Genomic DNA, 24206 nt, shown 5'->3' on the forward strand with positions numbered 1-24206 from the left:
CTCCTTAGACAACACAGGCTCAGGCCCTGGGGTTCTGAGATAGATCAGATCCTCTTGGGAAAACCAAGGCCAAGGTCACAGTGCGAGTCACCCAAGTCGGAGTCTCCAGGGATGCTACAGGATGTGAGCACTGCAGCCCGGGCTGCCTGGGCATTGCCTCCTGCAGTCTGCTTCTCCGCCTGCCCTGCAGCAGAAAAGGAGGCTCCACGGCCCGGAGCGGGACACCTTCAACAGTTTCCGGGCCCCTACACCCGTAGGTGCAGAGGCCGCTGGACAAGCCCCTTGTGACCTGCTCTGGGAGGCGTCTAGACTCGGGGTACCAGTTACTGTGGAGAGAAGGGGGAGAGAGCAGCGCTAGATTCGCCAAGGGCCTCATTGTCTCCCTCACCGCTGTCCAGGAGGACCACACCCATTTCACAGAGGAGGGCCTGAGGTCGGCACAGAGGAGGGAGAATTTCAGACACTCCTGCCTGAGCCCCGGCTGCGTTTTGCACTGCGCCACGCTGTGCGCACCTGTGGAAATGCCTCCTGACCCGGCTGTGGCAGGTGGAGACACCTCCGCCAGTGGCCTGGCCCTTGCCGCCTGGAGGGCCCTGACATTGGGAGGGGGCTTGGCTTAGCTCAGCCCGGCTCCTGGGAGCCGGTGGGAGCTTGGCTGAGCTCTTCCTCCCTCTGCCTGCTGCCTGCTCTCCACTCCTCAGGCAAAAAGGTTGCTCAAGGAGACTCCAGGATTTGGGGTCTGCCTCATCATCGCTGCCGCCAGGAGTCTTTCCCTCTGGCTGACTTGCCAGAGCTCCCGTCAGTCCTCGCAGTGCCTCTGGAAGAAGGGGAAGGCAGCCGAGGGATCCTGGCTGCACCGAGCCCAGGTGAAGCAGGCTGGAGCCTGGGTGGATGGGGGGGCAGGCATGTCACAGGTCTGCTTGCAGAGCCGGGGGGGAGGGGGACAGCAGGAAGGACGGTAGGTTGTGCTGTCTGGTTGATGAAGGGGGTCAGCGTGTGTATGTGTCATCGAGGTGGGCAGGGAAGGGGAGGGCTGTGCGTGGGGGAGGATATATATGCTGGTGTGGCTGACACGGAGGAGCCCAGCTCACATCCGAGGGAGCCCTGCGACTGACAGCTCTCAGGTAGGCAACTGCATGCGGCCCCCAGCCCCGACCGTGACCAACTGCTGGAGTCTCCCAAGAGCAGGGCAGCCCGGGCTGGCTCCTCCGCCCCTGTCCTTTGTCCAGTGTGGCTGCTGCTGGCCTCTCGTGAGATTATTTCTTCATTCATCTGATTTCCAGCGCTCAGATGGTGGGGAAGGGGGAGGGCTGAGGGTCTTCTCATCTTACAGAGGCATGCGGAAGAAGAAAGCTGAAACTTGCAAATGAGGAAAAGTTTTGCTTCCCCAGTTGTGGCCCCGACTTGGTGGTTGCTATCTGTTGAGAAGAGGTGGCTGCAGGAATGAGGTCAGGCGAGGAGCAGCACTTGGAGGGCGCTTGTCTCTGGGGGCAGCCCCCAGAAAGCCCCTGGTACCCGCCGAGGGTTCTCTCTCTGTGTGGCTTTCCTCCTTTCCTGGTGTTGTGTTCAGGCTGCTCCAAAGGCATCACTGAACTTAAAGCCATTTGGTTTCGAGTTCTTAGTCTGGAGGGAGCCCTGCTCCCTTCCACCCTGCATAGAATCATCCCTAATGATGCGGGAAGAGTCAGATCTGCAGGTTTGCTCCACCTGTATACACTGCCGAAAGCTGTGGCTGTGAGTGAATTTCCTAGAGCATGTCTGCGGGCTTGACCTTGGTCTCCCAGACCCTGCATCCTTCCCAGGTCTCCTTTCCTTCTGGGCATTGTTCCCCTCCTGCCCGGTTCCTGCCCAGGGCGCGTGGAATACTCCATTCACAAGTCGCAACAGAGAAACTCTCGCTGCTCTCTCTCAGCCTCATCTTTCTCCTCCTCTCTTTGTGCGTCTCCTTTCCCCTCCCTTCGCCACCGTCCCCTCCTCCCCTCCTCACTCTGAACAGGCAAGTTCTGGGGGAATTTCAAGTAAGGCAGGATGATTCGGGGAAGGGACTATTTAGAGCAAGCTGCTTTGGACTTGAATACCCTGATCCTGGGCTCCAACATCTGCGTTCGGCTTCCTCGAGCAGCCCATAATTGCCCCAATTATAACCAGTAACATTGTTCGGCAGACTAACAAAAGATGAGCTTTGCACGGCGTTTGCCAGCAAGCCCAAACCAGAGTTTTCAACACAGAGAGAAAAAAGTAACTGCCTGGCTTCTTATTCAAAACCTCCCAAAGACAACACTGCTCCTTCTCCCTGCCTGTGGGTGGCTGCTGCACGCACCCTTTTTCCTCATTTATGAAGTCTGGCAGGGACATATTCTATAAGCTTCTCTCATGCCATGATACCAATAACAGAAAGAATTCGAGTTCCTTGGGCTGGTGGAGTCTTCGGCAGGGGCATATATCCAAACTTCACCTTAGTAAAAGCATCAGCTTTGGTTTTCCTTATGTGGCCTGATGCCTCCTGTCCAGGACACTGTGGTACAGTCTGGGGTGCAGCCCTGTTCCCCAAGGGGCACTAGCCCCTGCTTTATCAGCTGAAGGTTCTTAGGGATTTAGAAAAATGCAGGAGGTTTTGCATTGCCAATGAAGGGAGTAATTGCAGGATTAAGCTCAGACCCAAACTCCCAGGAGCCTGAGACGGGAGCTGTCACCAAGCTATTCCATCTTCAATCAATCAGGTATTTATCAGCTACATCCCACCAGGCAGGGAGGCACTGGGTCTCTGTAGATTCAACAGGGGTGATAATAACAGCAATTGACACTGTGCAATGATTTAGGTGCTTTCACACCCATTATCCAGCCCCAGCTCTGGGAGACGGTATCGTTATCTCAGAGTTCGCAGTTGAAGAAACACGCCGAGAGGTCCGATGATTTGTTCAGCCAGTGGCCCAGACAGGGCTGAGTGCAGCTGTCCTGGCTCTGGCACACGTCCCTTTTACAGTCAGGGGTGCTTATGAACTAATAACAGGGACACAACACAAACACACCCAAACAATTAGAGGACAATGTGGGGCTGGATGCAATTGGCCCCAAACTGCAGAGCACAAGTTCAGAGGAGGTTAGGGAAGAGATGCTTCCTCTGAGGATTTTTCTTTTCTTTGGTACCAGGGATTGAACCCAGAGGTGCTTTACCACTGAACCACATCCCCAGCCCTTTTTTTTTTTAATTTATTTTTTGAGACAGGGTCTCCCTAAGTTGCTTAGAGTCTCACAAAGTTCCAGAGGCTGGCCTCAAAATTGAGTCCTCCTGTTGTAGCCTCCAAAGTCATTGGGATTACAGGCAGGCACCACTGCTCCCAGCTTCCTCCGAAGTTAGAATCCGATTCTGAGGATTCTAACTGGGTTGGGAAAGGGTGGAATTTGGATGGATCAAGAGCTTTAAGGGGGAAGGTGGCAGATGGGACAAAAGCATAGAAGGAGGGCAAAGAAATTACTGTTTCTTGGAGCCTACTATAAGCCAGGCAGCGAGCTTGCCTACATGCTTGCTTCATGCCAAGAACATCCACGTAGGAAAGTGAAGTCCAGATGTGCTCTCCAGGCTTGCATGACACAGTTCAGTGGTTCTTCACTCCCAGCCCCCAGAGCCCACGAGGGACCTTTGAATCTTGTGTGTTCTGAATTTCGGGCTTCGCTGCTCATCAGGAATCCTAGGAAAGGTTTGGCCCCTTCTCAGAAAACAGTCATCCATCATGTCAATCGTTTATAAGCAGCTTGAATTGCTGGGAGCTCATTAGGCAAACTGGATTTTTCAAACGCTTTTATTTAATGATACAGTTGTTCCCACTATCTAACATAAAGGCTTCCTTCTAACCCACCAGCTTGCTGTGAAGTTTGGGGTACACCAATTTGGGGAGGGGGCCCATCTTCCATGCAGCTGCAATCCCTTTCCTTTTGGACTTTCTGTGAACCCCGGCAGCTGCTTTGGCGTTGCAGAAGCAGGAGCTCGCCAGCCCTCAAGGGCCGGCCTGGCTGGTGACGTGCGTAACTGGCCTCGCCACCGCACAGCCAGGACTCTGCTTTCTGCAGAGGCTCGGTGCCAAGCCCCCGGCTGCTCACACTGGTCCTGCGATCCTCCCCACCCCCACCCCCATTCATCTTTTCATTCATCCAGCCAGAACGTGAGTGGAGTTCCCCAGAGGAGCCGCGCGGTGCAGTGCCGGAACGCACAGCCTGCGGAGCCCTCAGTTAGCTCTGACTCAGTCCATGTCACAAAATGCGAACAATCTAGGCCAGCTGTCTCCAAAGGGGCTCGGCTGCCCAGCTACCTACTGGGTTGCCAGAAATGGAGACGTTTATTTTGTTTGATCTTTCCTTTTGAAATTAGCGCTTTAGTGAATTTTATGATGTGTATAATTTGTGAATAAATAAATTGGGAATGTGTGTTCAAAAGTGATTGCTATGGTGGGGTAACTGTGGTTGATGGCAATTATTAATTATTTATTTCAAAATAGCTAAGAGGGAGGGTTTTGAATGTTCCCAACACTAAAGAATGATAAATGTTGGAGATGACAGATCTGGCAATTATCCTGATCTGATCATCACAGGTTGTGTACATGTATTGAAATGTCACAATGCACCCTGTAAATACGTACAATTGTTTTGTCAGCTAAAGGTTTTTTTCTTTTAAAAACTGCTTGTTAAAGGTATAAATTTAAAGCTTGAAGATTGTTCTACAGTTATTGTTCTCTTATCAGTATTTTCCAATTTTTTCAAAAAGAACATCGAGTTTATAAAAATAAATAAAAGCTTTTAAAAGTCCATTTAAATTATCTTGATGGTACATGTGGGAGCCAGAACAGGAAGATGAAAGTCTAGAGTGCTTCCTCCCACTTTGTAGCAGCCACAAAGGCACATGCTCTAGGGCCCTTGGCGGCCCTTCCTGAAACCCCCATCCCCTGCTGCCCTGTGAAGACCTGTTTCTTCTGCCCCATCCCTCTTCCTAACTTGTCTTACCAGGGTAGGTCAAATATCTGGCCTTTCCAAGAATCAAATATTAACCAACTAGTTCAACTGCCTCTCTGAGGCCCGGAGAAAGAAAGACCCTTGCCTACAATCCCACGTGTCTAGAATCCAGGACCCTGTCTCCACACGGGGCTCTTGCTCATTCATGGCTCCCCGCCTGGCATCCTGGCCCTGCATGGAGTGGGCAGCTGCTTAGTCCCCACCACCCACCCTATGCCATTCCCCTCTTTCCAGGTGGAAATTTAGGGAATGGAGACCTTTTTAAAAGTGTATCCATCAGAGGAGGAAAAGAAACTGAAGAAGCCTCCCTCGGTAATAACTGGCGAACACGCCAAGCCCCGTGTTGGAGCCCTGTCCACCGTGGGACCAGGATCCAGAGCTCAAGAAGACCCAGCTTCCTCCCAGGGCTGTGCAGCTGGAGGGAATGACAGATCCCACTAGGAACTGAGGAGAGGCCCAATTAAGAGGCCGTCATCAGACGAGGGGAGCCCAGGGCTGGGGACCAGAGCAGGTCCCTAGAATGGGTTCAGCTCATGAAGATAAGCAGGGCTGGGAAGGTGGTCAGACCGTGAGCCTGGGGAATCAGACAGGTGGGAGCCTCATCTGCCACTTAGAATTCTGTCTCCTCCACTGCAAAATGGGGATAGTAGTACCTACACATAGAGTGGATGCTCATAAAGCAATGAGCACCAGGCCCAGCACACATGCTCTAAATGTAATAGTCACGGGATTTCTGTTAAATACAAACAGATCCCATCCAAATGAGATTCCACCAGACTCCATCCCCTCCCCAAAGCAGAAACATGGTGTGGAGTTAATGGTTGCCCAGAACACACAATTTGGAGTCAAAATACCCAAGTTTAACTCCTGGCTCTGCTCTTTACTAACTGGGTAATCTTAGACAAGTTGCTTAACCTCTATGAATTATGTGTATCCGAGAAAGGGGGTAAAATCAACCCAGATCACAGGGCTGCATGGGAATATGGAAATCATCTGTCCTCTGTATAGAACAACATTCTATTCATGTAGTTGATGAAGAGTAAGGGGACACACTTCTAGAGGGAGAACTACTTCTTCCCCTCTTCCCTTCTCCACCAGAAGCCCCCAAATCACAGACTTCCACAAGGTGGTGAAACAAAATTCAGGGTTTAGCATCAGCTACAGCTGCATATGTAAGCCTCCAACAGGAAAGAAAAGCAACTAATTATATTGCCCTTGGAAGCCAGAGTATGTGTGAGTAGGTTAAGGCTAAACCATAGTAGTATTTTATCTTTATAAACAGTGAGACACAATCAAATTTATGAGGTGTCATTATCCAAATAAGAGGTAATTAAACATTTCTTTATTCAATACAAAATGGCCTGATTATAGTATTGCCACACTGAATGGTTAGCTAAGCTTGGCTCAGAGATGAAATACAAGCCATGTAAAATTCAAAACATACTCAGGTAAATTGTATTCACTAATGGTCACTATCGCTGGGTAATAAACGAAAAAAAAAAACTGTCTTCATCCCCATCTTGCAGTTGAGAAGACTAAGGCTCTTGGAGGTGACAACTTTAGTTGTCTAAAGTCATACAAAGTATAAGGCTTGAACACAAATATAAGTCATGAGTTAACTAATCAGTCACTTCATTTTAACTGCCTTCATTGTATGTACAGAGCTTTACGCCAGCATAAGGAAGCAGTGAAGGTTTTTAAAAATCAAAACTCCTGCTGAGTTTTCAAAGTTCAAATGATCTAACTTAAACGGAGCACACAATTGCACTCAGGGTTGTGAGGAGAACAAAGGGCACAGGATGTCCCCATTGAGAGACTGCAAACCCACCTGGGCCTTGGGAGAGTGCTGTCCTGCCCACTTTGTGGATTCTTTGAATTGCAGAGAATGGATAACACGGAGTGGGTGGTTTCTAAATAAGGGGGGGGGGGCATGTGTTCAAAGTGAGGGTGGAGCAGAGAGGAGATTGGGGACTGGAGGAGAGTGTGTCAGTGACCAGCAGGGGGCTCCTGGCCAAAGCCCAGGAGAGAGGCCAACGGCCAACTGAAGGGGCCTCATGTTTTACACCCAGCCAGGCTATCAAATGAGCACATGCTGATAGTCTCAGGACCTGTCCCCTCTCTTCTCCTCACCCCTAAATCCCATTTACCCAGAACTTGAGATAACAAATATCAGCCGAGCCACCCAGCACTTCCTGAACACGCAAGTCGCCTCTGTTAATGAGGTTTCATGAAAACCCTCAGCAGGAAAGCGTTTCATTAACATCTGTCACCGCTTATCAGCTCAGTTTAGGCGCACATTATGCATCGCAATCTTCTGATGGGAAGGAAAGGCAGCTGAGCCCTTCCCTCCTCGCTTCCCTTTCTTCTGTGACATACTGCCACTGCCATCATGTGGCTGCAGCCGGCACAGCCGCTCCCTTCTAGACAAATCCTGCAAACTGGTCTTAGGACTAGAAAGATAGGAATAAGTAATGCATGGGGCTGGGGCTGGGGCTCAGTGGTAGAGCACTTGCCTCGCATGCATGAGGCCCTGGGTTTGATCCTCAGCACCACATAAAAATAAGTAAATATAAAATAAAGATATTGTGTCCATCTACAGCTAAAAAGAAATTTTAAAAAAGAAAGAAAGAAAGAAATGCAAAGGCACTTCTCAAAGTAAACCAAAGGAAGTCTCCAGCAGTCTCGATTTAAGACTGGCTTGTGTTCTAGAACTGTATTTTCGTACAGGTGGCCATTTGGAACATGAGACGCATTTCCATCTCAGAAGAAGAGCAGGTCTCCCGCATAGACCTAGCACAGAACTCTGTCCCAGGCATGCCTAGTTGGCCCTTTGTGACCTCTTCTTCCAGCGGTGCACTGGACTTCCAGCTTAGGATGGCCTCTTGCCTTGCTCTGCAACAAAACTTGTTCCCATCTCTTCTTGCTCCAACTAGACATTTTTCTCATACTTTGTGGGTAATCCAAGTCCTCAAGTAGCCCTGTGCTGTGAGCACCCTGGATCCCTGATGAGGCAGCTGCTCCCAGACATTCCTCACTCTCCATTTGCTGAAGAGAAGGAAGGCGGCTCCCAAGATCTGCCACTCTCCCTGGTGAAACTTTGAGCACATCCCAAGTGCTGCGCTGGAAATACAGAGGATCCCAGGACAGGAGTTCTGCCTTCCAGGGAGCCAGTCCAACAGGGAAATGGATGAATAAGTCCAAGGTTACATCAGAGCCTGCCAAGTGCTGAGAGACAAGGTAATATCCTGGAGAACTTCGTGCGGCTCTCTCTTCTGTTAAGGGCTTGTGTATGCCAGGTGCTATATTAACTGCTAACAAACACGAACCCACTACTGGTCATATGAGGTAGGAACCAGAATTATCCATTTTACAGATGAGGAACTGAGAGGCTAAGTAGAGCTAACAAGACACAGAACCAGGATGTGAGCCCAGAGTCCTTAGAATGAGCTGGTGAGACAATCAAAGTGCATCCAACTCTCTCTCGCATGGGTCTGGCGTGCCTGTGTGACAGATGAGGAGCCTGTGTGGCGGGCGGCTCGCTCTGCTGTGAGGGGCCGCTCTGAGAGGCCAGAGCAGCAGAAGAGACTGACAGAGTTCAAACCAGGGGCCGGAGATGGCGTCCCAGACAGAGAGTGTACGAGGCACGAGACGGAGAAGGGTATTCTGGGCAAAGGGATCAGATCGGCCAGTGCCGAGGGACAAAGACAACAAGAGTGTGGTGTAGTTGGAACTGTATCCACTGGGATGAGACTCCATACAAGGGTGATTGACAGGCAGTGAGCCTGTCAATTGGAGCCAGTACTCAACAAGTCCTTGTAATTCCTCCTGGAGGCCACGGGCATTATAGAATTAAGTATGAAGTGACATCATCGGATTTGGAGATGGCTTGGAGAGAGGCCAGATCTTAGATGGACTAATTAGAAGGTTATTACGAAAATAAGGCAATAAATCTCAACTAAGGCACCCGCTCTTGAGATAAAGAGGGAAAAAATTGAATTTGAGATGCATTCCTGGGTATAGATGTTTGTATTCGTTGTTGCTAGCCTGAGACATCCCACCACCTGAAGGATAAAGTGCGCCTCTCATAGGGCAAGCAAGACCTATTCCATCTGGACCCCACCCCATTCTACAGGGACCTGCTTCAGGAGCGTGGGAGTGTCCCAGTACCCACATCTGCTTACCATCCACCTGGGGCTGTGATCCTGACTCCCAGCTGCCTTTGGAATTGCTGTTTCCTGGGTCTCCTGGATGCCCTCCTGGCAGACTCTTTTTCAAAACCCAAGTCAAATGCCAACTCATTGGCTTAACAAATATTTACCGAACATCCTGACAGTCTCCATCCTCTTGGTCTGAAATGCTTCCTTGATGCGCAAGAGCCAGGTGATCTCCCAGCATGGCCACTGGGTCATCTGCAGGTCCCTCCTCTCTCCTGTTGAGGGCTCCAGTTCACATCCTTCTCATACCCACCCCTCTCAGACTTTGTCGTGCATATGCACCACCTGGGAATCTTACTGAAAACACAGATCCTGGTTCTCTGGCCAAGAGGTGGGGACAGAGAGTCTGCATTTCTAACAAGATCCCTGCTGGTCTGCAGATGCATTTGAGTAGGAGGACCATATACATTTTCTTCAGATAGACTGATGAAAAAGCAACAAAAGCAATTATTTTTGTTTTTCCACAATGAATTCTTTATTAAAGGAAAAGTTACTTACAGTGAGATGCACAGAATCTAAATATTCAATGAGATGGGTTTGGCAAATGTATACACCTCGAGAATGTTCATATTTCCAGAAAGCTCCCTCATTCCCCTTTCCATTTAATCTTCCAAATAAAGGTGGTTCAATGGGGACCCAAAATAGTGTAGTCCAAGGAAGTAGCTTTCTGATTCAAGAAGTTTGAGCCAAGGAAAAACATGTAAACAGAAACAGGAGAAACTCCACACATCCGCAGGCCATTCTGCAGGAAGAGTGTAAATCCCCATCTAACTAATCATTGGAGCTACTGTCTTACAATAGTTTCTTTGTTTATTTTCCAAAACTAATGCCATATACCAGGCCCTGTGCCTGGTGTGGAACGACAAGGTGACCATCATGGCCCCGTGGTCAGGAGGCCCACTCTCTTGGTCTTTTCTGGCTGCTGTGACAAAATGCCTTATCAACAACAGAAATGCATTCCTCGTAGTTCTAGAAGCAGGTTCATTATCTAGTGAGGACCTGTTCCCTAGGTCACAGATGGCACCCTCTTGCCTGTCCTCTCATGGTGTATGGGGCTACTGAGCTCTCCTGGTTCTCTTTCATAAGTGCACTAATCCCATTCACTAGAGCCCCCCACACACATGACCCACCCACATCCCGAGACCCCACCTTCTCTACCATTACCCCCAAGGTAATCCTTGGGGGTTGGGTTTTCAACATATGAATTTTGGAGAGACCATAACATGAGCTCACCTTTGGAGGAGCAACAGACAAGGAAACCCAGGAAGCTCCCTAGAAGAGATTTCAGGGGCATGAGCATTTGGGCCATCCCAGGAAGAGCTGGGGAGGATGACGGGAAATACTTGAGTCGTTAATAAATCTCAGATTTTCCTCACCCTTGCAGAGGACTTTTTAAAACCTCCCTACAGATCTCACTTCATCGTCATAACAGCCCTGTGACAAGACAGGTGGCACTGTTCCCCTCCCACAGCAGTGGACACTGAGGCTTGATTAAAGTCACATGCTGGACAGCTGCAAAGAAATGCCTTTAGCTCCCTGGAAAACCGTCCCCACCACCCCACAGCGGCTCCCTGAATGGAGTGGCAGGAATCTTGGGGCACTCTCCTCAGGAACCCAGACCCCAGCCTGTGCAGGGCCATTAGTCCTGGATGACAGGACCAGGCACGGGCACCCCCTGACATCTGCTCCCTCCTAGAAGATGAATCTCAGACCTATTCCCACTGGGGGTGACGGGTTTCCTGCATCCCCAGCCCCGCCCAGCTGGCCTCCCCAATGGCTGTTCTAATTGCCACCCCCTCATGTGTTTTAGCATCTTGCTTCCTGCATCTGCTGCACCATGAAAATCATGCTTTGTGATCTCCTGCTGCTCAGCCTCCTCTCCAGCGTGTTCAGCAGTTGTCCGAGGGACTGTCTCACCTGCCGGGAGAAGCTCCGCCCAGCTCTGGACGGCTTCAACCTGGAGGTAGGTCCAGGAGGTGGAGAAGCCACCTTCTCCCCCTCCATCTCCTCTGTCCACTGGAAAGCAGACCCTGGGTGAGAAACTCAAGCCTCTCCCAGAGGACAGAACTTGCCCAGTGTCATGTCACCAGGAGGAAAGAGATGTGGACACTTTCCAGCCAGGAACCCCATGACCTTTCCACCTTAGCACCTTCAAATAAAGACCTGCTGATTGCTGTGTGCCACAGCACACACCTGTAATCACAGCTGCTCCGGAGGCCGAGGCAGGAGGATTGCAAGCTGGAGGCCAGCTGGGCGACTTAGCAAGACCCTGTCTCAAAAAGTAAAACAGGTTGTGGGTGTGGCTCAGTGGTAGAGCACTTGCTGATCCTGTGCAAGGCCCTGGGTTCCATCCCCAGCAACACACACACTCACACCCCTGCTCATACTGCCCTACTGTTCCCAATATTAAAGTAACGCATTCTTTTTTAAGTTGTTTTAGTTGTTCTTTTTAGTTCTACATAGCAGTAGACTGCATTCCAACATATCATACAAATATGGAGTATAAGTTCCCATTTTTGTGGTTGTACATGATGTGGAGTTACACTGGTTGTGCATTCATGAACGTAGGAAATTTATGTCCAGTTCATTCTACCGTCTTTCCCATTCCCATCCCCCCACCCTTCCCTTCATTCCCCTCTGTCTAATCCAGTGAATTTCTATTCTCCCTCACCCCCGAGTACTGCTCATTGTGACTTACCCACATATCAGAAAGAACATTTGGCCTTTGGTCTTTTGGGGACTGGTTTATTTCCCTTAGCATGATAGTCTCCAGTTCCATCCATTTACTGACAAATGTCATCATTTCATTCTTCTTTATGACTTAGTAAAATTCCATTGTGTGTATGTACCACATTTTCTTTACCCATTCATCTGTTGAAGGGTACCTAGGTTGGTTTCATAGCTTAGCTATTGTGAATTGAGCTGCTATAAACATTGATGTGGCCATGTCACTGTAGTCTGCTGATTTTAAGTCCTTTGCATATAGTGAGGGGTGGGATAACTGAGTCAAATGATGGTTCCATTCCAAGTTTTCTGAGGAATCTCCATACTGCTTTCCAGAGTGGTTGCACCAATCTGCAGTCCCACCAGCAATGTATGAGTGTAATGATGCCTTCTTACTTCAGAGAATTTGGCAAATTTGGAAAAGTATTAAAAAATAAAATCTAAATCACCATTAATCCCAGCAGAGAAAGAATTGCATCTTTCCCCCATTTACTATAGTCCACCAGAATAGCGTTCCCATGTCATGAAGCAGTATTTGAAGTTATTTCTTTCTGTGAATGTAGCATAGCTTGTTTAACCCTTCCCTGCCTAGTGAACATGCCCTCCATTGTTGACCCTGCAGACCATTCTACAATGGCCATTCAATGATCTGAAATGTTCTGTTATATTTTAAATTTCCAACTTGTGGTGCAAATCCAAGGTTAAGTTGTTATCCATTAAACTAATTTCTCACCTCCTCTGGCTTCTGTCTAGAGAGTTATTCCTCTCCTGTTAACACCAGTGTAATTCAATTACCGATTCCTTTGAAGTCAATTAAGCGTCTTTCAAGCTGCCACGTCTCAAACCCCTCAGCCTTTCAAAACAATCAAAAGCAGCTACTGTTCCTAGGGCAAATGTGCAAGCGTGGAGCCGGCCATGCTGGACTATCATGGGCCTGCTCTCGGCTCCAGCTCCTCGGCCCCAGGCCAAGGCTGTTTCTGACCAGTAAGAGCCACAGAGCAGCCCAGGGGACTCACCCCCATTCCTCCTCCTTCTCATCCATCAGGTTTTCCTGCCCATGGTCCAGCTCCGCCCATTGTCTCTCTCTCAAGAAGGCCGTCCTCTCTAGAGTCTTGTGCCTCCTTCACGAGCCTCCTCCCTGCTCTGACTCTCCTTATTCCACCTCCTAGCCTGGCTCCTCTTCCTCTCCCCACTTGATAATCACAAGGAATTGCCCGGATGGCCCGCTTCCTGGCTCCTCCCTCCCTCTAGGGTCCCACCTCACGTCCCCACCTCCTGGTCCCCCCAGGCTGCAGGTAACTCCCAAAGGTCCACCTGACCGCCTCTCTCCAGGCTCAGCCCCACATTACCATTACTGGTCACTTTCCACAGCTCCCGGGACATCCTGCTTTCCCTTCCGGCCTGCCATCTCCTCCCTCCCCTTTTGATAAAGCCTGCTCACACCTCAAAGCCCAGATTGTCTCACCTCCGAGGAGAACACTGTGCTGACTCAGCCTGGCGAGGTTGCCTTGAGGTGGGTTTTCCTCTGACTCAGGCCAGAAACATGAGGAGGGGATTTAGGGGTAAAGCCAAAAAAACAAGTAGGAAGAAAAGATGGAGCCAGAGACTTCTAGGAGACCCAACCAGAGACAGGAAGGTCAGGACCAGGCAGGAAGCCTAGCCAGGTGTCATGGTCAGGCTGGTGGCCTCCACCAGAGGCCCTGATGCTTGGGGAGGCAGAACAGCAGCAGAGGGTTGCTGGAGGGTCTGCCTGGCTCCTATCCGATGATGGCATCCCTTCCCCACCTTCCACTCATGCCCACCTGCCCCATACCAAAGGCCCTTGACACTCACCTGCCACAGATGATGTACAGCTAGAGATGGCTACTGTAGAGCATGAAAAATCAACAGCACCAGGGCTGATCTCTACCCGGTGACCTTAAAACACACAAGCTGATTTAACTACTTACTTTCACATCCCCAATTTCCTTACCCAATCTGATCTTCCCCAAGCCTGATGAGAGAAGGAAATAAAGTTCTTCTTTCTGGGTGATGCTCACCAGCTGTGCTTGGCTGCAAACCCCAACCCAGTGGGTTCCGGTTTTTACAGGCACCTGCAGGTCTAGCTCTGACCCTCAGGTGTGAGCTCTCTGTGCAACAGATCTGAGTGTCCAGCACATGGCCTGGTGGGTGGCACAGAGGCTGCTGTGTAAACATGTCCCCTGGAAACAGATTCTAGGACACTTAGTCCTGGTGGGCACATCCAGTGTGGAGTTCTGACATCAGAGACCATGAAGAATATGGAGCCTGTTTCCATCTCTTCATTGCATCTCAGATCTTCGGGGTCTAGAATCACTCATAGCTTTACTTCTTTGAAACGAGTCAGGAAATGAAACAACAGAAGTCTCACAAGCAAGGACAGATGCTTCAGTGTGTCTGTGCCCCCCACCCCCGCCCCACCAACCTGCCTGCCCACTTGTTTTCATTTCTAGTTTGTGTCCACTTTTAATCTATTCTTAAGTTTAATGAAATGCCAAGAACACAGGACAGCACATCTCATTCCCAAATCTGGCAACCTTTGAGTGTGTCCACTCTGAATGATGGAGGAACTCATTTCAGCAAGGGTCACCTCTCGGTCTCTCCATCAGATTACATAATTCTGAGCTCTTCCCAGGATCCTTTGGACTTTTGGCTTCATCAGAAATTTTTCTATTTCTATTCCTGGTAGTTGGTCCAAGAATGGCTGGCTTTTTTGTTAGACTATAATTTTGGTTGGTAAATGACTCACACACCCAAACCCATTGCAATGTCTTGGCCTTTTACCTAATCAGGTCAATTCATGAAGGAAAAAAAAAAAGGTAGATTCATTGAGTTGTTTTAGAAATGAAGAATAATGCAACTAACCCCTCCCCCCGAGACACAGTCTGGGGAAATATATTTAAAACTTCTTAAAACCCTATTGCAAAACAAACCACTTTCTGGTGGACCTCTCTTCATGAGATGAACATCCTTAGGAGGTGATTTGTTCTTTGTGTGGTCTTCTTGTTGGCTGTGCCTCTGCTGCCCTACCAGTGTTATCCCTGGAATATTCTAGCAAAGCCTCCTAGAGCAAGTAGCTACCAAAGCATCTCTTAGACAGAAGTGGTTGAAGTCTAGCTCATGGCAGGAGCTAGACTGTCTCTGTGACCTTCTTCTTTTCCTTCCAGAGAGCCCCTGTGTCTGTTCCTCACTTTTACCCTAATCTTTTATTTATTTATTTATTTATGTGCTAGAGATGGAACCAAAGGCCTCACACATGTTGGCAAGTGCTCTACCACTGAACTACACTCCCAATCTGTACCCTAATCTCTGATCCAGACATCCAAATGGCCCTTTGCTCTGTCTCCTCACAAGCTCGCTTTGCAGATCAATTTGGCACCAATCTGGGACTCCAGATGCTCATGCAAACTTTGGCTTAATATAGCAATGTCATCAGCATGGGCTTCTAAAATGCATCCAGCTCACTTAATAGGCCATTAACCCATCTCTGGAAAGCGGCTGGTGAGGCCCCCAGACCACAGGGTTAGGCATTCAGCTCATATGCCCATCTGGTGCTACAAATGCTGTTGTGAATTTGGATCCCTCCTATTTGGCCCCAAACCTTCTCCTAAATCAAGAATTGGGATGATTTGGTTAGCATCTAATTTACCTAACAGTGCGTCCAGTCTGCATATGGACTGTGGCATCTGGTTTGATCATAAAATTTCATTTTCTCTGATTGACACCAAATCTAATTACCATCTGGGCTTACAAATCCAGGAGCTCACAGCAGATCTAGTCGTATCTAGACTTATCTCTCCCACCTGTGTCTGTTCACGGAAGGAGCAGCACAATTCAATAAGCATTTGGGGTCCTACTCTGAGAGGAACAGGCCAAGCGCGCCCATCACACTTTTGTGATGCTATCCACGCGTCCCTGATTTCCCATGGATATAGTAGAGCAGGGATTTTCAAATTCACCATTGAGGTCCACTTGTGGGGAACTGTTTTAGTGAGTTTCTTCACTGTTGTGACTAAAAGACCTGACCAGAACAACTGTAGAGGAGGAAAAGTTTATTTGGGGGCTCACAGTTTCAGAGGTCTCAGTCCATAGATAGCCAGCTCCATTCCTCAGGGCTTGAGGTGAGGCTGAACATCATGGAGGAAGTGTGGAGAAGGGAAACAGCTCACATGATGATCAGAAAGCAGAGAGAGAAGAGACTCCACTCTCCAGATATAAAATATAGACTCCAAAGCCACACCCCCAAGGCCACCTCCTCTAGCCACACCCTGCCTGCCTTCAGTTACCATTCAGTGAATCCCTATCAGAGGATTAACTCACAGATTGGGTTAAGACTCCCACAACCCAATCATATTTCCTTTAAACCTTCTTGCATTGTCTTACATGGAAGCTTTTGGGGACATCTCACATCCAAACGGTAACAGAAACCATTCTCTGCATTGAAGGAGTTTTACTCATGCTTGGCCTCTAGGTGGCGCTAGCAGACACACACACACACACACACACACACACACACACACACACACATATAATAACGACCAAAATGTCTCCAGGTGCTAGAATGTCTACTATTTAATAGAAGGTGAAGACTCCTACAAGGCACTTCAATATAAGTGAGATGTAGCCCCTCGCTTGTTATACTCAGCCTTAGGAGATATTGCAATTATTTATATTAAGCATTAAAATTAAGAATTAAGAGGTTTTGGTGGGAACACGGAGGAAGGAATGAGCAATTCTTCCAGGTACCTAGAAGAAGGCATCTAGAGAGGCAGCACTGGATTGTGGCTGGGTCCCAAGGGAAGGATGGAAGGAAGTCATTTCATCAGAGAGTAAACAGTGGCTAAAGGCAGTAGGAGCAGCCCTATGTACCTGGGGGCATGAGCATGGGAGGAATTAGAAACAAGGTGTGTGCTGGGCCAGGTGCTAGGTAGAGGGACTCCAATGCCCTGATCAGGAGTCTGGAGCTATTTCATTTACAAAATATCAGACAGTTGTGAACGAGTTGTGATTAGAGTTATTTCTCAGGAAGAGTATTCTCCAGGGACCTAAAATGGACTCCGGTGGTAAAGATAGAGATGGAGAGCTCAGCTAAGGAGCCACTGTGCCCTCAGAGGGAATGGAGAGGAGAAGCCGACCTGAGTTACTAAGCAGATGGAGGTGGGACGAGAGAGGTGAAGATATACCCGGGGCTTAAATGTCTGTCAACTGGGGAATAAGGTACCATCCAGGGAGAGACAGAGAAACCACGCAGAAGGGCAGACTCAGGCGGGGAAAATATCAGTTAGAGATTGAATTCACCTGCTAGTACCAAAGACCTAAAGTAGCAGTGGCCTAAATAAGACAGAGAGTTGGTTCCTCATATGGAAGGGCTTCCAGGGCTCACAGGACAGCTCCAGGCTCCTGCGTCTTTCTGCTCTGCCTGCCTATGGCTTCCCATGCCTATGACTCCACCCTCTGCATCGCCCCATGGTTTCAAGATGGACAGCTGAGAACCAGCCAAGATGTCCACATTGCAAACCTGAAGCTGGAGGAAGGGGAGGACCGCGGAGAAGGGGAAGTTCTTCCCAGCTCAGTCAGCCCTGCTTTACTGGAGGCTGCATCTGGTCATTTCCATTCTTGCTGCTGGTCTCCTCATTCTGTAGGGAAGGTTCAAAACTCATCTGTTGCCTTCAGGAAGAAAACAGTGTTCTGTTAGTAATGGAGAAGGGAGATGGATCCGGGTGGGGAGTTAGCAACCTCTGCCCCTGAAGGTGTCCAGGGAGCCAGGCCCAAGCTCCATAATAGTCAGCTGAGGGCTGCTCAGCTGCCTGCTTGCTCACCGTGTCAAATATGAGCTGAAGTGGGGTTTTCTCTAAGGCCAGAAACATAAGGAGGAGAATTAGGGGTGAAGCCAAAACACCAAGTAGGAAGAAGAGTTGGAGCCAGAGACTTCTAGGAGACCCAACCAGAGACAGGAAGGGAAGAGGGTGGGCCAAGGTCAGGACCAGACAGGAAGCCTCGACAGGTATCATAGTCAGGCTGGTGGCCTCCACCAGAGGCCATGATGCTTGGGGAGGCAGAACAGCAGCAGAGGGTTGCTGGAGGGTCTGCCTGGCTCCTATCCGATGATGGCATCCCTTCCCCACCTTCCACTCATGCCCACCTGCCCCATACCAAAGGCCTTTGACACTCACCTGCCACAGATGATGTACAGCTAGAGATGGCTACTGTAGAGCATGGAAAATCAACAGCACCAGGGCCGATCTCTACCCGGTGACCTTAAAACACATGAGCAGATTTAACTATTTACTTTCACATCCCCAATTTCCTTAACCAATCTGATCTTCCCCAAGCCTGATGAGAGAAGGAAATAAAGTTCTTTTTTCTGGGGCTAAGGTTGTGACTCAGTGGTAGAGCGCTTGCCTAGCACACGTGAGGCACTGGGTCTGAGCCACATAAAAATAAAATAAAATAAAGGTACTGTGTCCATCTACAACAACAAAAAAAATACACTTTTTTTTTAAAGTTCTTCTTTTATCTGATGCTCACCAGCTGTGCTTGGCTCTGAAAACCTAAGGATATAGGAGGGCGTAGTTTGGGGTGCCTTTATTCTGTGTTAACTTACTATTAACCTGGAGTGAGTCAGCCTCACCTCTGATCCCTGATTTCTTTTGTTGGTAAAATGATGGAACTGGGCCAAATGGTGCTGTGTTTCTTTGCAATTCTGAAATTCTATGAACCTTAAAAAAAAAAAAAACACTTTACATAAACTACTGCATAGTTCTTGAGAAATGATGCTTCAGAAGCGTTTGCATCGGTGCCGACACAGATGTCCCAGGGACTCAGCTCCTCCCTCACCTTGAACTCTCAGAGGTTCCTGTTTCTTTTCCCTTTGTCCTCTCCTCCCCCGTTTTTGCAGGTGTGCATTTTCGAGTGTGAAGAGAAGATCTTCCCCAGCCCTCTCTGGACTCCATGCACCAAGATCATGGCCAGGGGCCCCTGGCAGCTCAGCCCTGCTGACCCAGAGCACGTGACCGCTGCTCTTTACCACCCAAGAGCCTCGGAGATGCAGCACCTGAAGCGGATGCCCCGTGTCCGGAGCCTGTCCCAAGCACAGAAAGAGACAGAGCCTGGCGTGGACGAGGCTGGCGAGGCAGAACAGAAGCAGCTGCAGAAGAGGTTTGGGGGCTTCACCGGGGCCCGGAAGTCGGCCCGGAAGCTGGCCAACCAGAAGCGGTTCAGTGAGTTCATGAGGCAGTACCTGGTCCTGAGCATGCAGTCCAGCCAGCGTCGGCGCACCCTGCACCAGAATGGTAATGTGTAGCCGGAAGGGGAGCCCCTCCCAGCTGCACCTGCCACTGCAACCCATGAGTGAGTTGGGCACCGATGAGCTGGGGGCAAGAAGAGACCCCACACACCCAAAAGTCTTAGCCTTCCCCCAGGCCCAGAAGCACATCAGCACACACACACACACACACACACACACACACACACTCCAAGACTCCAGCTCCTGGGAGACTTGAGACTTGAGAGGGAAATTCACCTCCCTGCCTCCTGCCCACCCTTTTCCTGGGGAGCAAAGATTTTCCTAAGATTGCTGCTTGAGGCTGACCACTCCCATTTGGAGATTGGTTACCATGGGGATAATAGTAGTATGTTAAGATAACTAATTCCTCTATAGCTCTCCAGGAGCTTAGTTACTATGGGGACAGATAAGTGGACCAATTCTCTTAGCCAGTTGCCATAGCAACCATTCAGCTCACCTTTCCTCAGAGACTATCTCTAGAAACCAATAGCTGAACCTACTCTTAGCCATTCAGAGGCCGATTTCTATGGATGTGATGTCGCTGTTTCACCTTCAGAGATGGCTTACGTCTCTCCCTTTCCTTGACACTGTCTCAAGATATCTGTGTTGACTCCGTGAAAACCATCAAACTTTCCCATTTCCCCTTCCAAGGATTTCTTGTTAGAACCAGGAGTTAATGCTTTCTGCTTTTCTTTCTTCCGTAAGCCATTTGTCCACCCTATCACCTTGCTTGGGAAATGTGGTCACTGGCATCATCACCAAGCAGGACCTCTAGAATTTGGCCCAAGCTGAGCTCTTAGTCTGTAAAATCTGAACTCACGGATGCCTCTTCCTTCCTCCAATTTGCTTCTTTGTAGGGTATCATTTTTTTGTTTTGTTTTGTTTATTTTTGTTTCTCTCCTTTCTCCCTTGTTCTCTCTTCTTCACCCTGGGCATGCTCATCTAAGTAAATATAATACATATTGGATAACATACAACAAAGGCCTAATTGCCCAGTCATTCCAAACTCAACCCTTTGGGCCCATTAACAAATACATAACTTTGAGTGGCTCTGGGAACTAGCACAGTAGAATTTTCAGAAATTTTAAGAAAAATCTTGACCATGTGCCTGAATTTGTATACGGGAATATGATCATGTACAGAGTCCCACATGCCTTCTTAAACAGCCTAGAAACTTGGCCTAAAGCAAAGAACTAGCCGTATCAATAATCTTCTTCCTTCAATGTATGTTAATCCATATGTTAATCTATGGCGTAGCAGCAAACTACATGGATCTTTGCTGGTAGCCAGCTTGTTTGCGACCAGCCCATCCCCACATATGGACACATGTATTACAAGTTGTGAGAAGAAGGCTGGCATGCTTAGTTTACCAGAAGTACTAATCTCCCAAGGTGCAGAGTAGACCTGCACTGTGTTCAAAGTCATACTCCTGAACCGTTCACAAGAATTATGTTTCTTTCTAAACTGTATTTGCACAGAATCTAATGACAATCTTTCAGAAGTAGCATGGATTGGATTCTTGGAAATCTTAAAGACATTCTTTAAAGTGGCTCTTCAGGGACACCAAAGCCCATATCTAATTCTGAACCATCATAACATTTCTCCTTACCTAGACAGTTTAAATCAGTCCCGTTAGCAGGAATCAATTTATTTGGTTTAGAAAGAAAGAAAAAAGAAAAGGAGCTACCCAGGCGATCAGCTTTTCTATTGTCCTTCCAACTGAGGAGCTGAAATAAGGCTGGTAACTAACTTCTGTTCACTGCTCTGCAAAGTCCTTGATGGAGACTCTGGCAACATTACCAGCTCATTTGGGCGTTATTGATGGCTGTCTTTTCTCCTTGTACAGCCCTGTTTCTTATTTCTGCAGGTGCACAGCTGCTGAGTGCAGTATGGACACGTTTTACAGGTCAAAACAGGCAGCTAGAGTCTTGTTTTTATCCACAGGCACCCCAACCTGGCCTGTGTGTGATAGAGTCCACCATCTTGGCCGACTTCCAGTGCCAAAATTGTTCTTGACTTCTAAGACATCCAGTGGGAGGGAATGGGGCTCCTGAACCCTGGAATGGGATTAGGAGTCTATTCGAAAAGTGCAATGGGGTCCTAGAAGGCGGGCATTGGGAAGCAGGCCCTGCCCTAGACAGCAAGGTGCAAAGGGCACAACTGGCCTCGGGGACTCCCTTCTCTTCCCCTGACCCAATACCCTTGACTCTTTTCCACCGCCTCAGGACTTGACCCTTTAGACAGTGGGAAATTAGCAGATTCATTCATGGCCAGGTAGGAGTGACATCAGGCTTAAAGAGCACTTGTCCTGTAAGAGAACCCCAGATGAGGACACAGTTGAGCATGCATTCCGAATACCAGGAAGGAGGAGTTTCAGGGTAGGGGGCTTGTCACTATGCCTTCCAAGTCAAAGCCCACTGACCTCCCTTTATGAGTCCTACCAGTGGACTCAGGTGGGAGGACGGGAGCGACGTGTGGAAGGCATTAGGAACCCTTGGGACCGTAGGAATTGGGTGATTGCTCTCCCTGGCTTCCTTTTGATGGCTCTAGTCATTTGGGCAAATAGGATCAAAGGGACAAGAAAACCATCAGGTTTGCCATTTTCATTATTTCTGTCTCCCCAGGCGTCCAGGTGATCCCCAAAAGAGCATGTGTCCAGCCCCAGACCTGCCGGCTGGGAATCAGGATTCCTTCATCGCCCAGGCGCTGAGCACGCAGACCCACGGGCTTTGCCTCCAGCTCCTCCCGTCCGGCCGTCTCCCCTCCCCACGGCATGTTTCACCACCGCCCGGCCCTCCCTGATGCTCCATCAGAGTGTATTTTTGTAATTCCTCCAGCTACATTCTAATGGCCCCATCTTTCCTCCTCACCCACCTCTTGGCCTTCTAGGGCCGGGTGAGAGGAATATGGAATCAATTCTGGGGCTTTGACTCATCACTGCCATAACTTGTTTGTAAAAGAGCTGTTCTTTTTGACTGATTGTTGGAAACAACTGTTTCTCCATTAAACTTCTACTGAGCAAATGGTTAATAAACTGGTTTGCTGTTTTTAAGTGACGTGACTAAGAAGCACAGACTCCACAAACACGCTATAGGAGCCGCCTCTCCCAGGAGACAGAGGCAGAAGCTCACAGTCCTGCATCCTATAAAGTAGGGCAAGAGGCACTAGCAAAAGCAGCCCCAGGGCACTGTGCCAACGGTGGGAACTGAGGCACACAGCCGTGTGAAGGCACAGGCAGGAGGGACAAAGGGCCAGGGGTTCTCAGACCCGTGTGCATCTGCACCAGGAGGGGTCCAGGCTGCTGGGGTGCACCCTGGTTTCTGAGTAGATGGAAACTTGCATTTTTAGCAAGTTCCAGGTGATGCAAATCCTGCCAAAGCTACTTTTGTCTCCCACTTAACACTAAACATGGTGAAGTGTGTAACTGTCAGAACCCGGCCAGGAAACATGGGGAACACCCAGTAACTGAACGTCTACAAAGGCAGAAAGCAGGTCCTAGTCTGGGTTTTGCCCCTATAAGAAGATACAATTAGTTGTCCCTCAGTACCCACAGGGGACTGGTTTCAGGACCCTCTGTGGATACCAAAACCCAAGGATGCTCAAGTTCCCTACAAAAAAGTGATGTATCTGCATAAAGACCTACACAAACCTCCAATATGCTTTAAATTGTCTCCACTGATAATACCTAATACAACGTAAAGGCTGTAGAAATAGTTGCAGAGTTGTATTGTTTGGGGAATAATAAGAAGTCTGTACATGTTCAGTACAGAAGCAATTTGTAGGGCTGTGGGGGGGCGGATACCAGGGATTGAACTCAGGGGAACTCGACCACTGAGCCACATCCCCAGCCCTATCTTGTATTTCTTTTTTTATTTAGAGACAGGGCCTCAATGAGTTTCTTAGCGCCTCACTTTTGCTGAGGCTGGCTTTGAAATCGTGATCCTCCTGCCTCATCCTCCAGAGCCACTATGATTACGGGTGTGTGCCACCACGCCGGCAGTACAGATGCAATTTTTTAAAAGTGTTTTCAGCCTGCAGTTGGTTGAATCTTCAGATGCGGAACCCACAGATATGGAGGGCAAACTACCACAAACTGAGAACATTATGGGGTTTATTTGGCTTACAGTTCTGGAGGCTGGGAAGTCCAAGACAAGGGGCCACACAGGCTGCATCCTAACATGGCAGAAGGAAACGCAAGACAGAGGCAGGGGGAACTTCCCTGTTCATCAGGAGCCCACAACCACAGAAACTAACCCTCTCATGAGCCACAATCCACTCATGAGGCTGCAGCCAGGACCTAATTGCCTCTAAGAGGCCCCACCTCCTAATAAGATCCTTATATTCGCTATTAACTTCAACACGCGCTTTGGAGGGGACACTCAGACCCCAGCAAGAGGTACAGGAAGTCAGCAGATGGTAAGGCCTGTCGGGAGCTAGGGAGCCCTGGCAGGGGTAAGGGAGTTCTAGAACTCCTAAGTGCATCTCTCTGGAGCTTGCAGTAGAGGACAGTTATTCACACACGGGGAGCCCTGCGGTTCGGTACCCCCACTTCTCTCCCCTTCCCACTTCCCAACTTTGTTCTGGTGTCTCCTGAGGACCCCACCAGGAGCTGGAAAGCTAGAGGGCCCCCTAATGCCACCACAAAGACCCCCATCACCAAGCCTCAAATGCATAAACCAGTCCCTGGGTGGGATATTTTTCTGCTTCAAACCCCTGCCCAGGTCAGCTTTACCAGCCTGTGGGCCTCCACAGCACCCAGAATCTGACTTTAGCAGGCAGACCATGCTCAGAGTAGAGTGCTATTCTTTGGACATGTCTGAATATGTCCCTCAAAGGTGCCTATGTTGGATGTGCAGTCCTCAATGTGGCAATTGGGAGGTGGTACCCAGCAGAGGGCCCTAAGTGTGTCCTAGGAAGGGACTCAGGGACTCCAGCCTCTCTGGCTTCCTGTTTTCCCAATG

General features: G+C 49.1%; 1 protein-coding gene across 3 annotated transcripts; it reads left to right on the plus strand.

Annotated features, from left to right (window-relative positions):
* The first annotated feature begins 480 nt into the window (after positions 1–480).
* Positions 481–22259, plus strand: Pnoc (prepronociceptin). Of its 3 annotated transcripts, none has more exons than XM_046442959.2 (4): positions 481–866; positions 11029–11181; positions 18859–19252; positions 21870–22259. In XM_046442959.2, exons 2-4 carry the CDS (start codon positions 11056–11058, stop codon positions 21953–21955), a joined length of 606 nt encoding a protein of 201 aa, XP_046298915.1. In that variant the 5' UTR covers positions 481–866; positions 11029–11055; the 3' UTR covers positions 21956–22259. The 3 variants fall into 3 exon arrangements, with proteins under 3 accessions (XP_046298915.1, XP_046298916.1, XP_046298914.1); XM_046442960.2 differs by lacking the exon at positions 481–866 and adding an exon at positions 1088–1124 and having other exon boundaries at positions 18859–19310; XM_046442958.2 differs by lacking the exon at positions 481–866 and adding an exon at positions 1088–1124.
* Positions 22260–24206: the final 1947 nt, after the last annotated feature.

This window comes from Marmota monax, unplaced genomic scaffold, assembly GCF_021218885.2.
Source record: "Marmota monax isolate L192 unplaced genomic scaffold, Marmota_monax_Labrador192_F-V1.1 WCK01_AAM20220418_F8-fsc00344, whole genome shotgun sequence".
Taxonomy (NCBI): domain Eukaryota; kingdom Metazoa; phylum Chordata; class Mammalia; order Rodentia; family Sciuridae; genus Marmota; species Marmota monax.

Coding starts and splice junctions, on each gene's coding strand:
- Pnoc (XM_046442959.2), top strand. CDS start 11,056: ATGAAAATCATGCTTTGTGATCTCCTGCTGCTCAGCCTCCTCTCCAGC. Junction 11,182..18,858: donor TGGACGGCTTCAACCTGGAG/GTAGGTCCAGGA, acceptor CCGTTTTTGCAG/GTGTGCATTTTCGAGTGTGA. Junction 19,253..21,869: donor GCGCACCCTGCACCAGAATG/GTAATGTGTAGC, acceptor CTGTCTCCCCAG/GCGTCCAGGTGATCCCCAAA.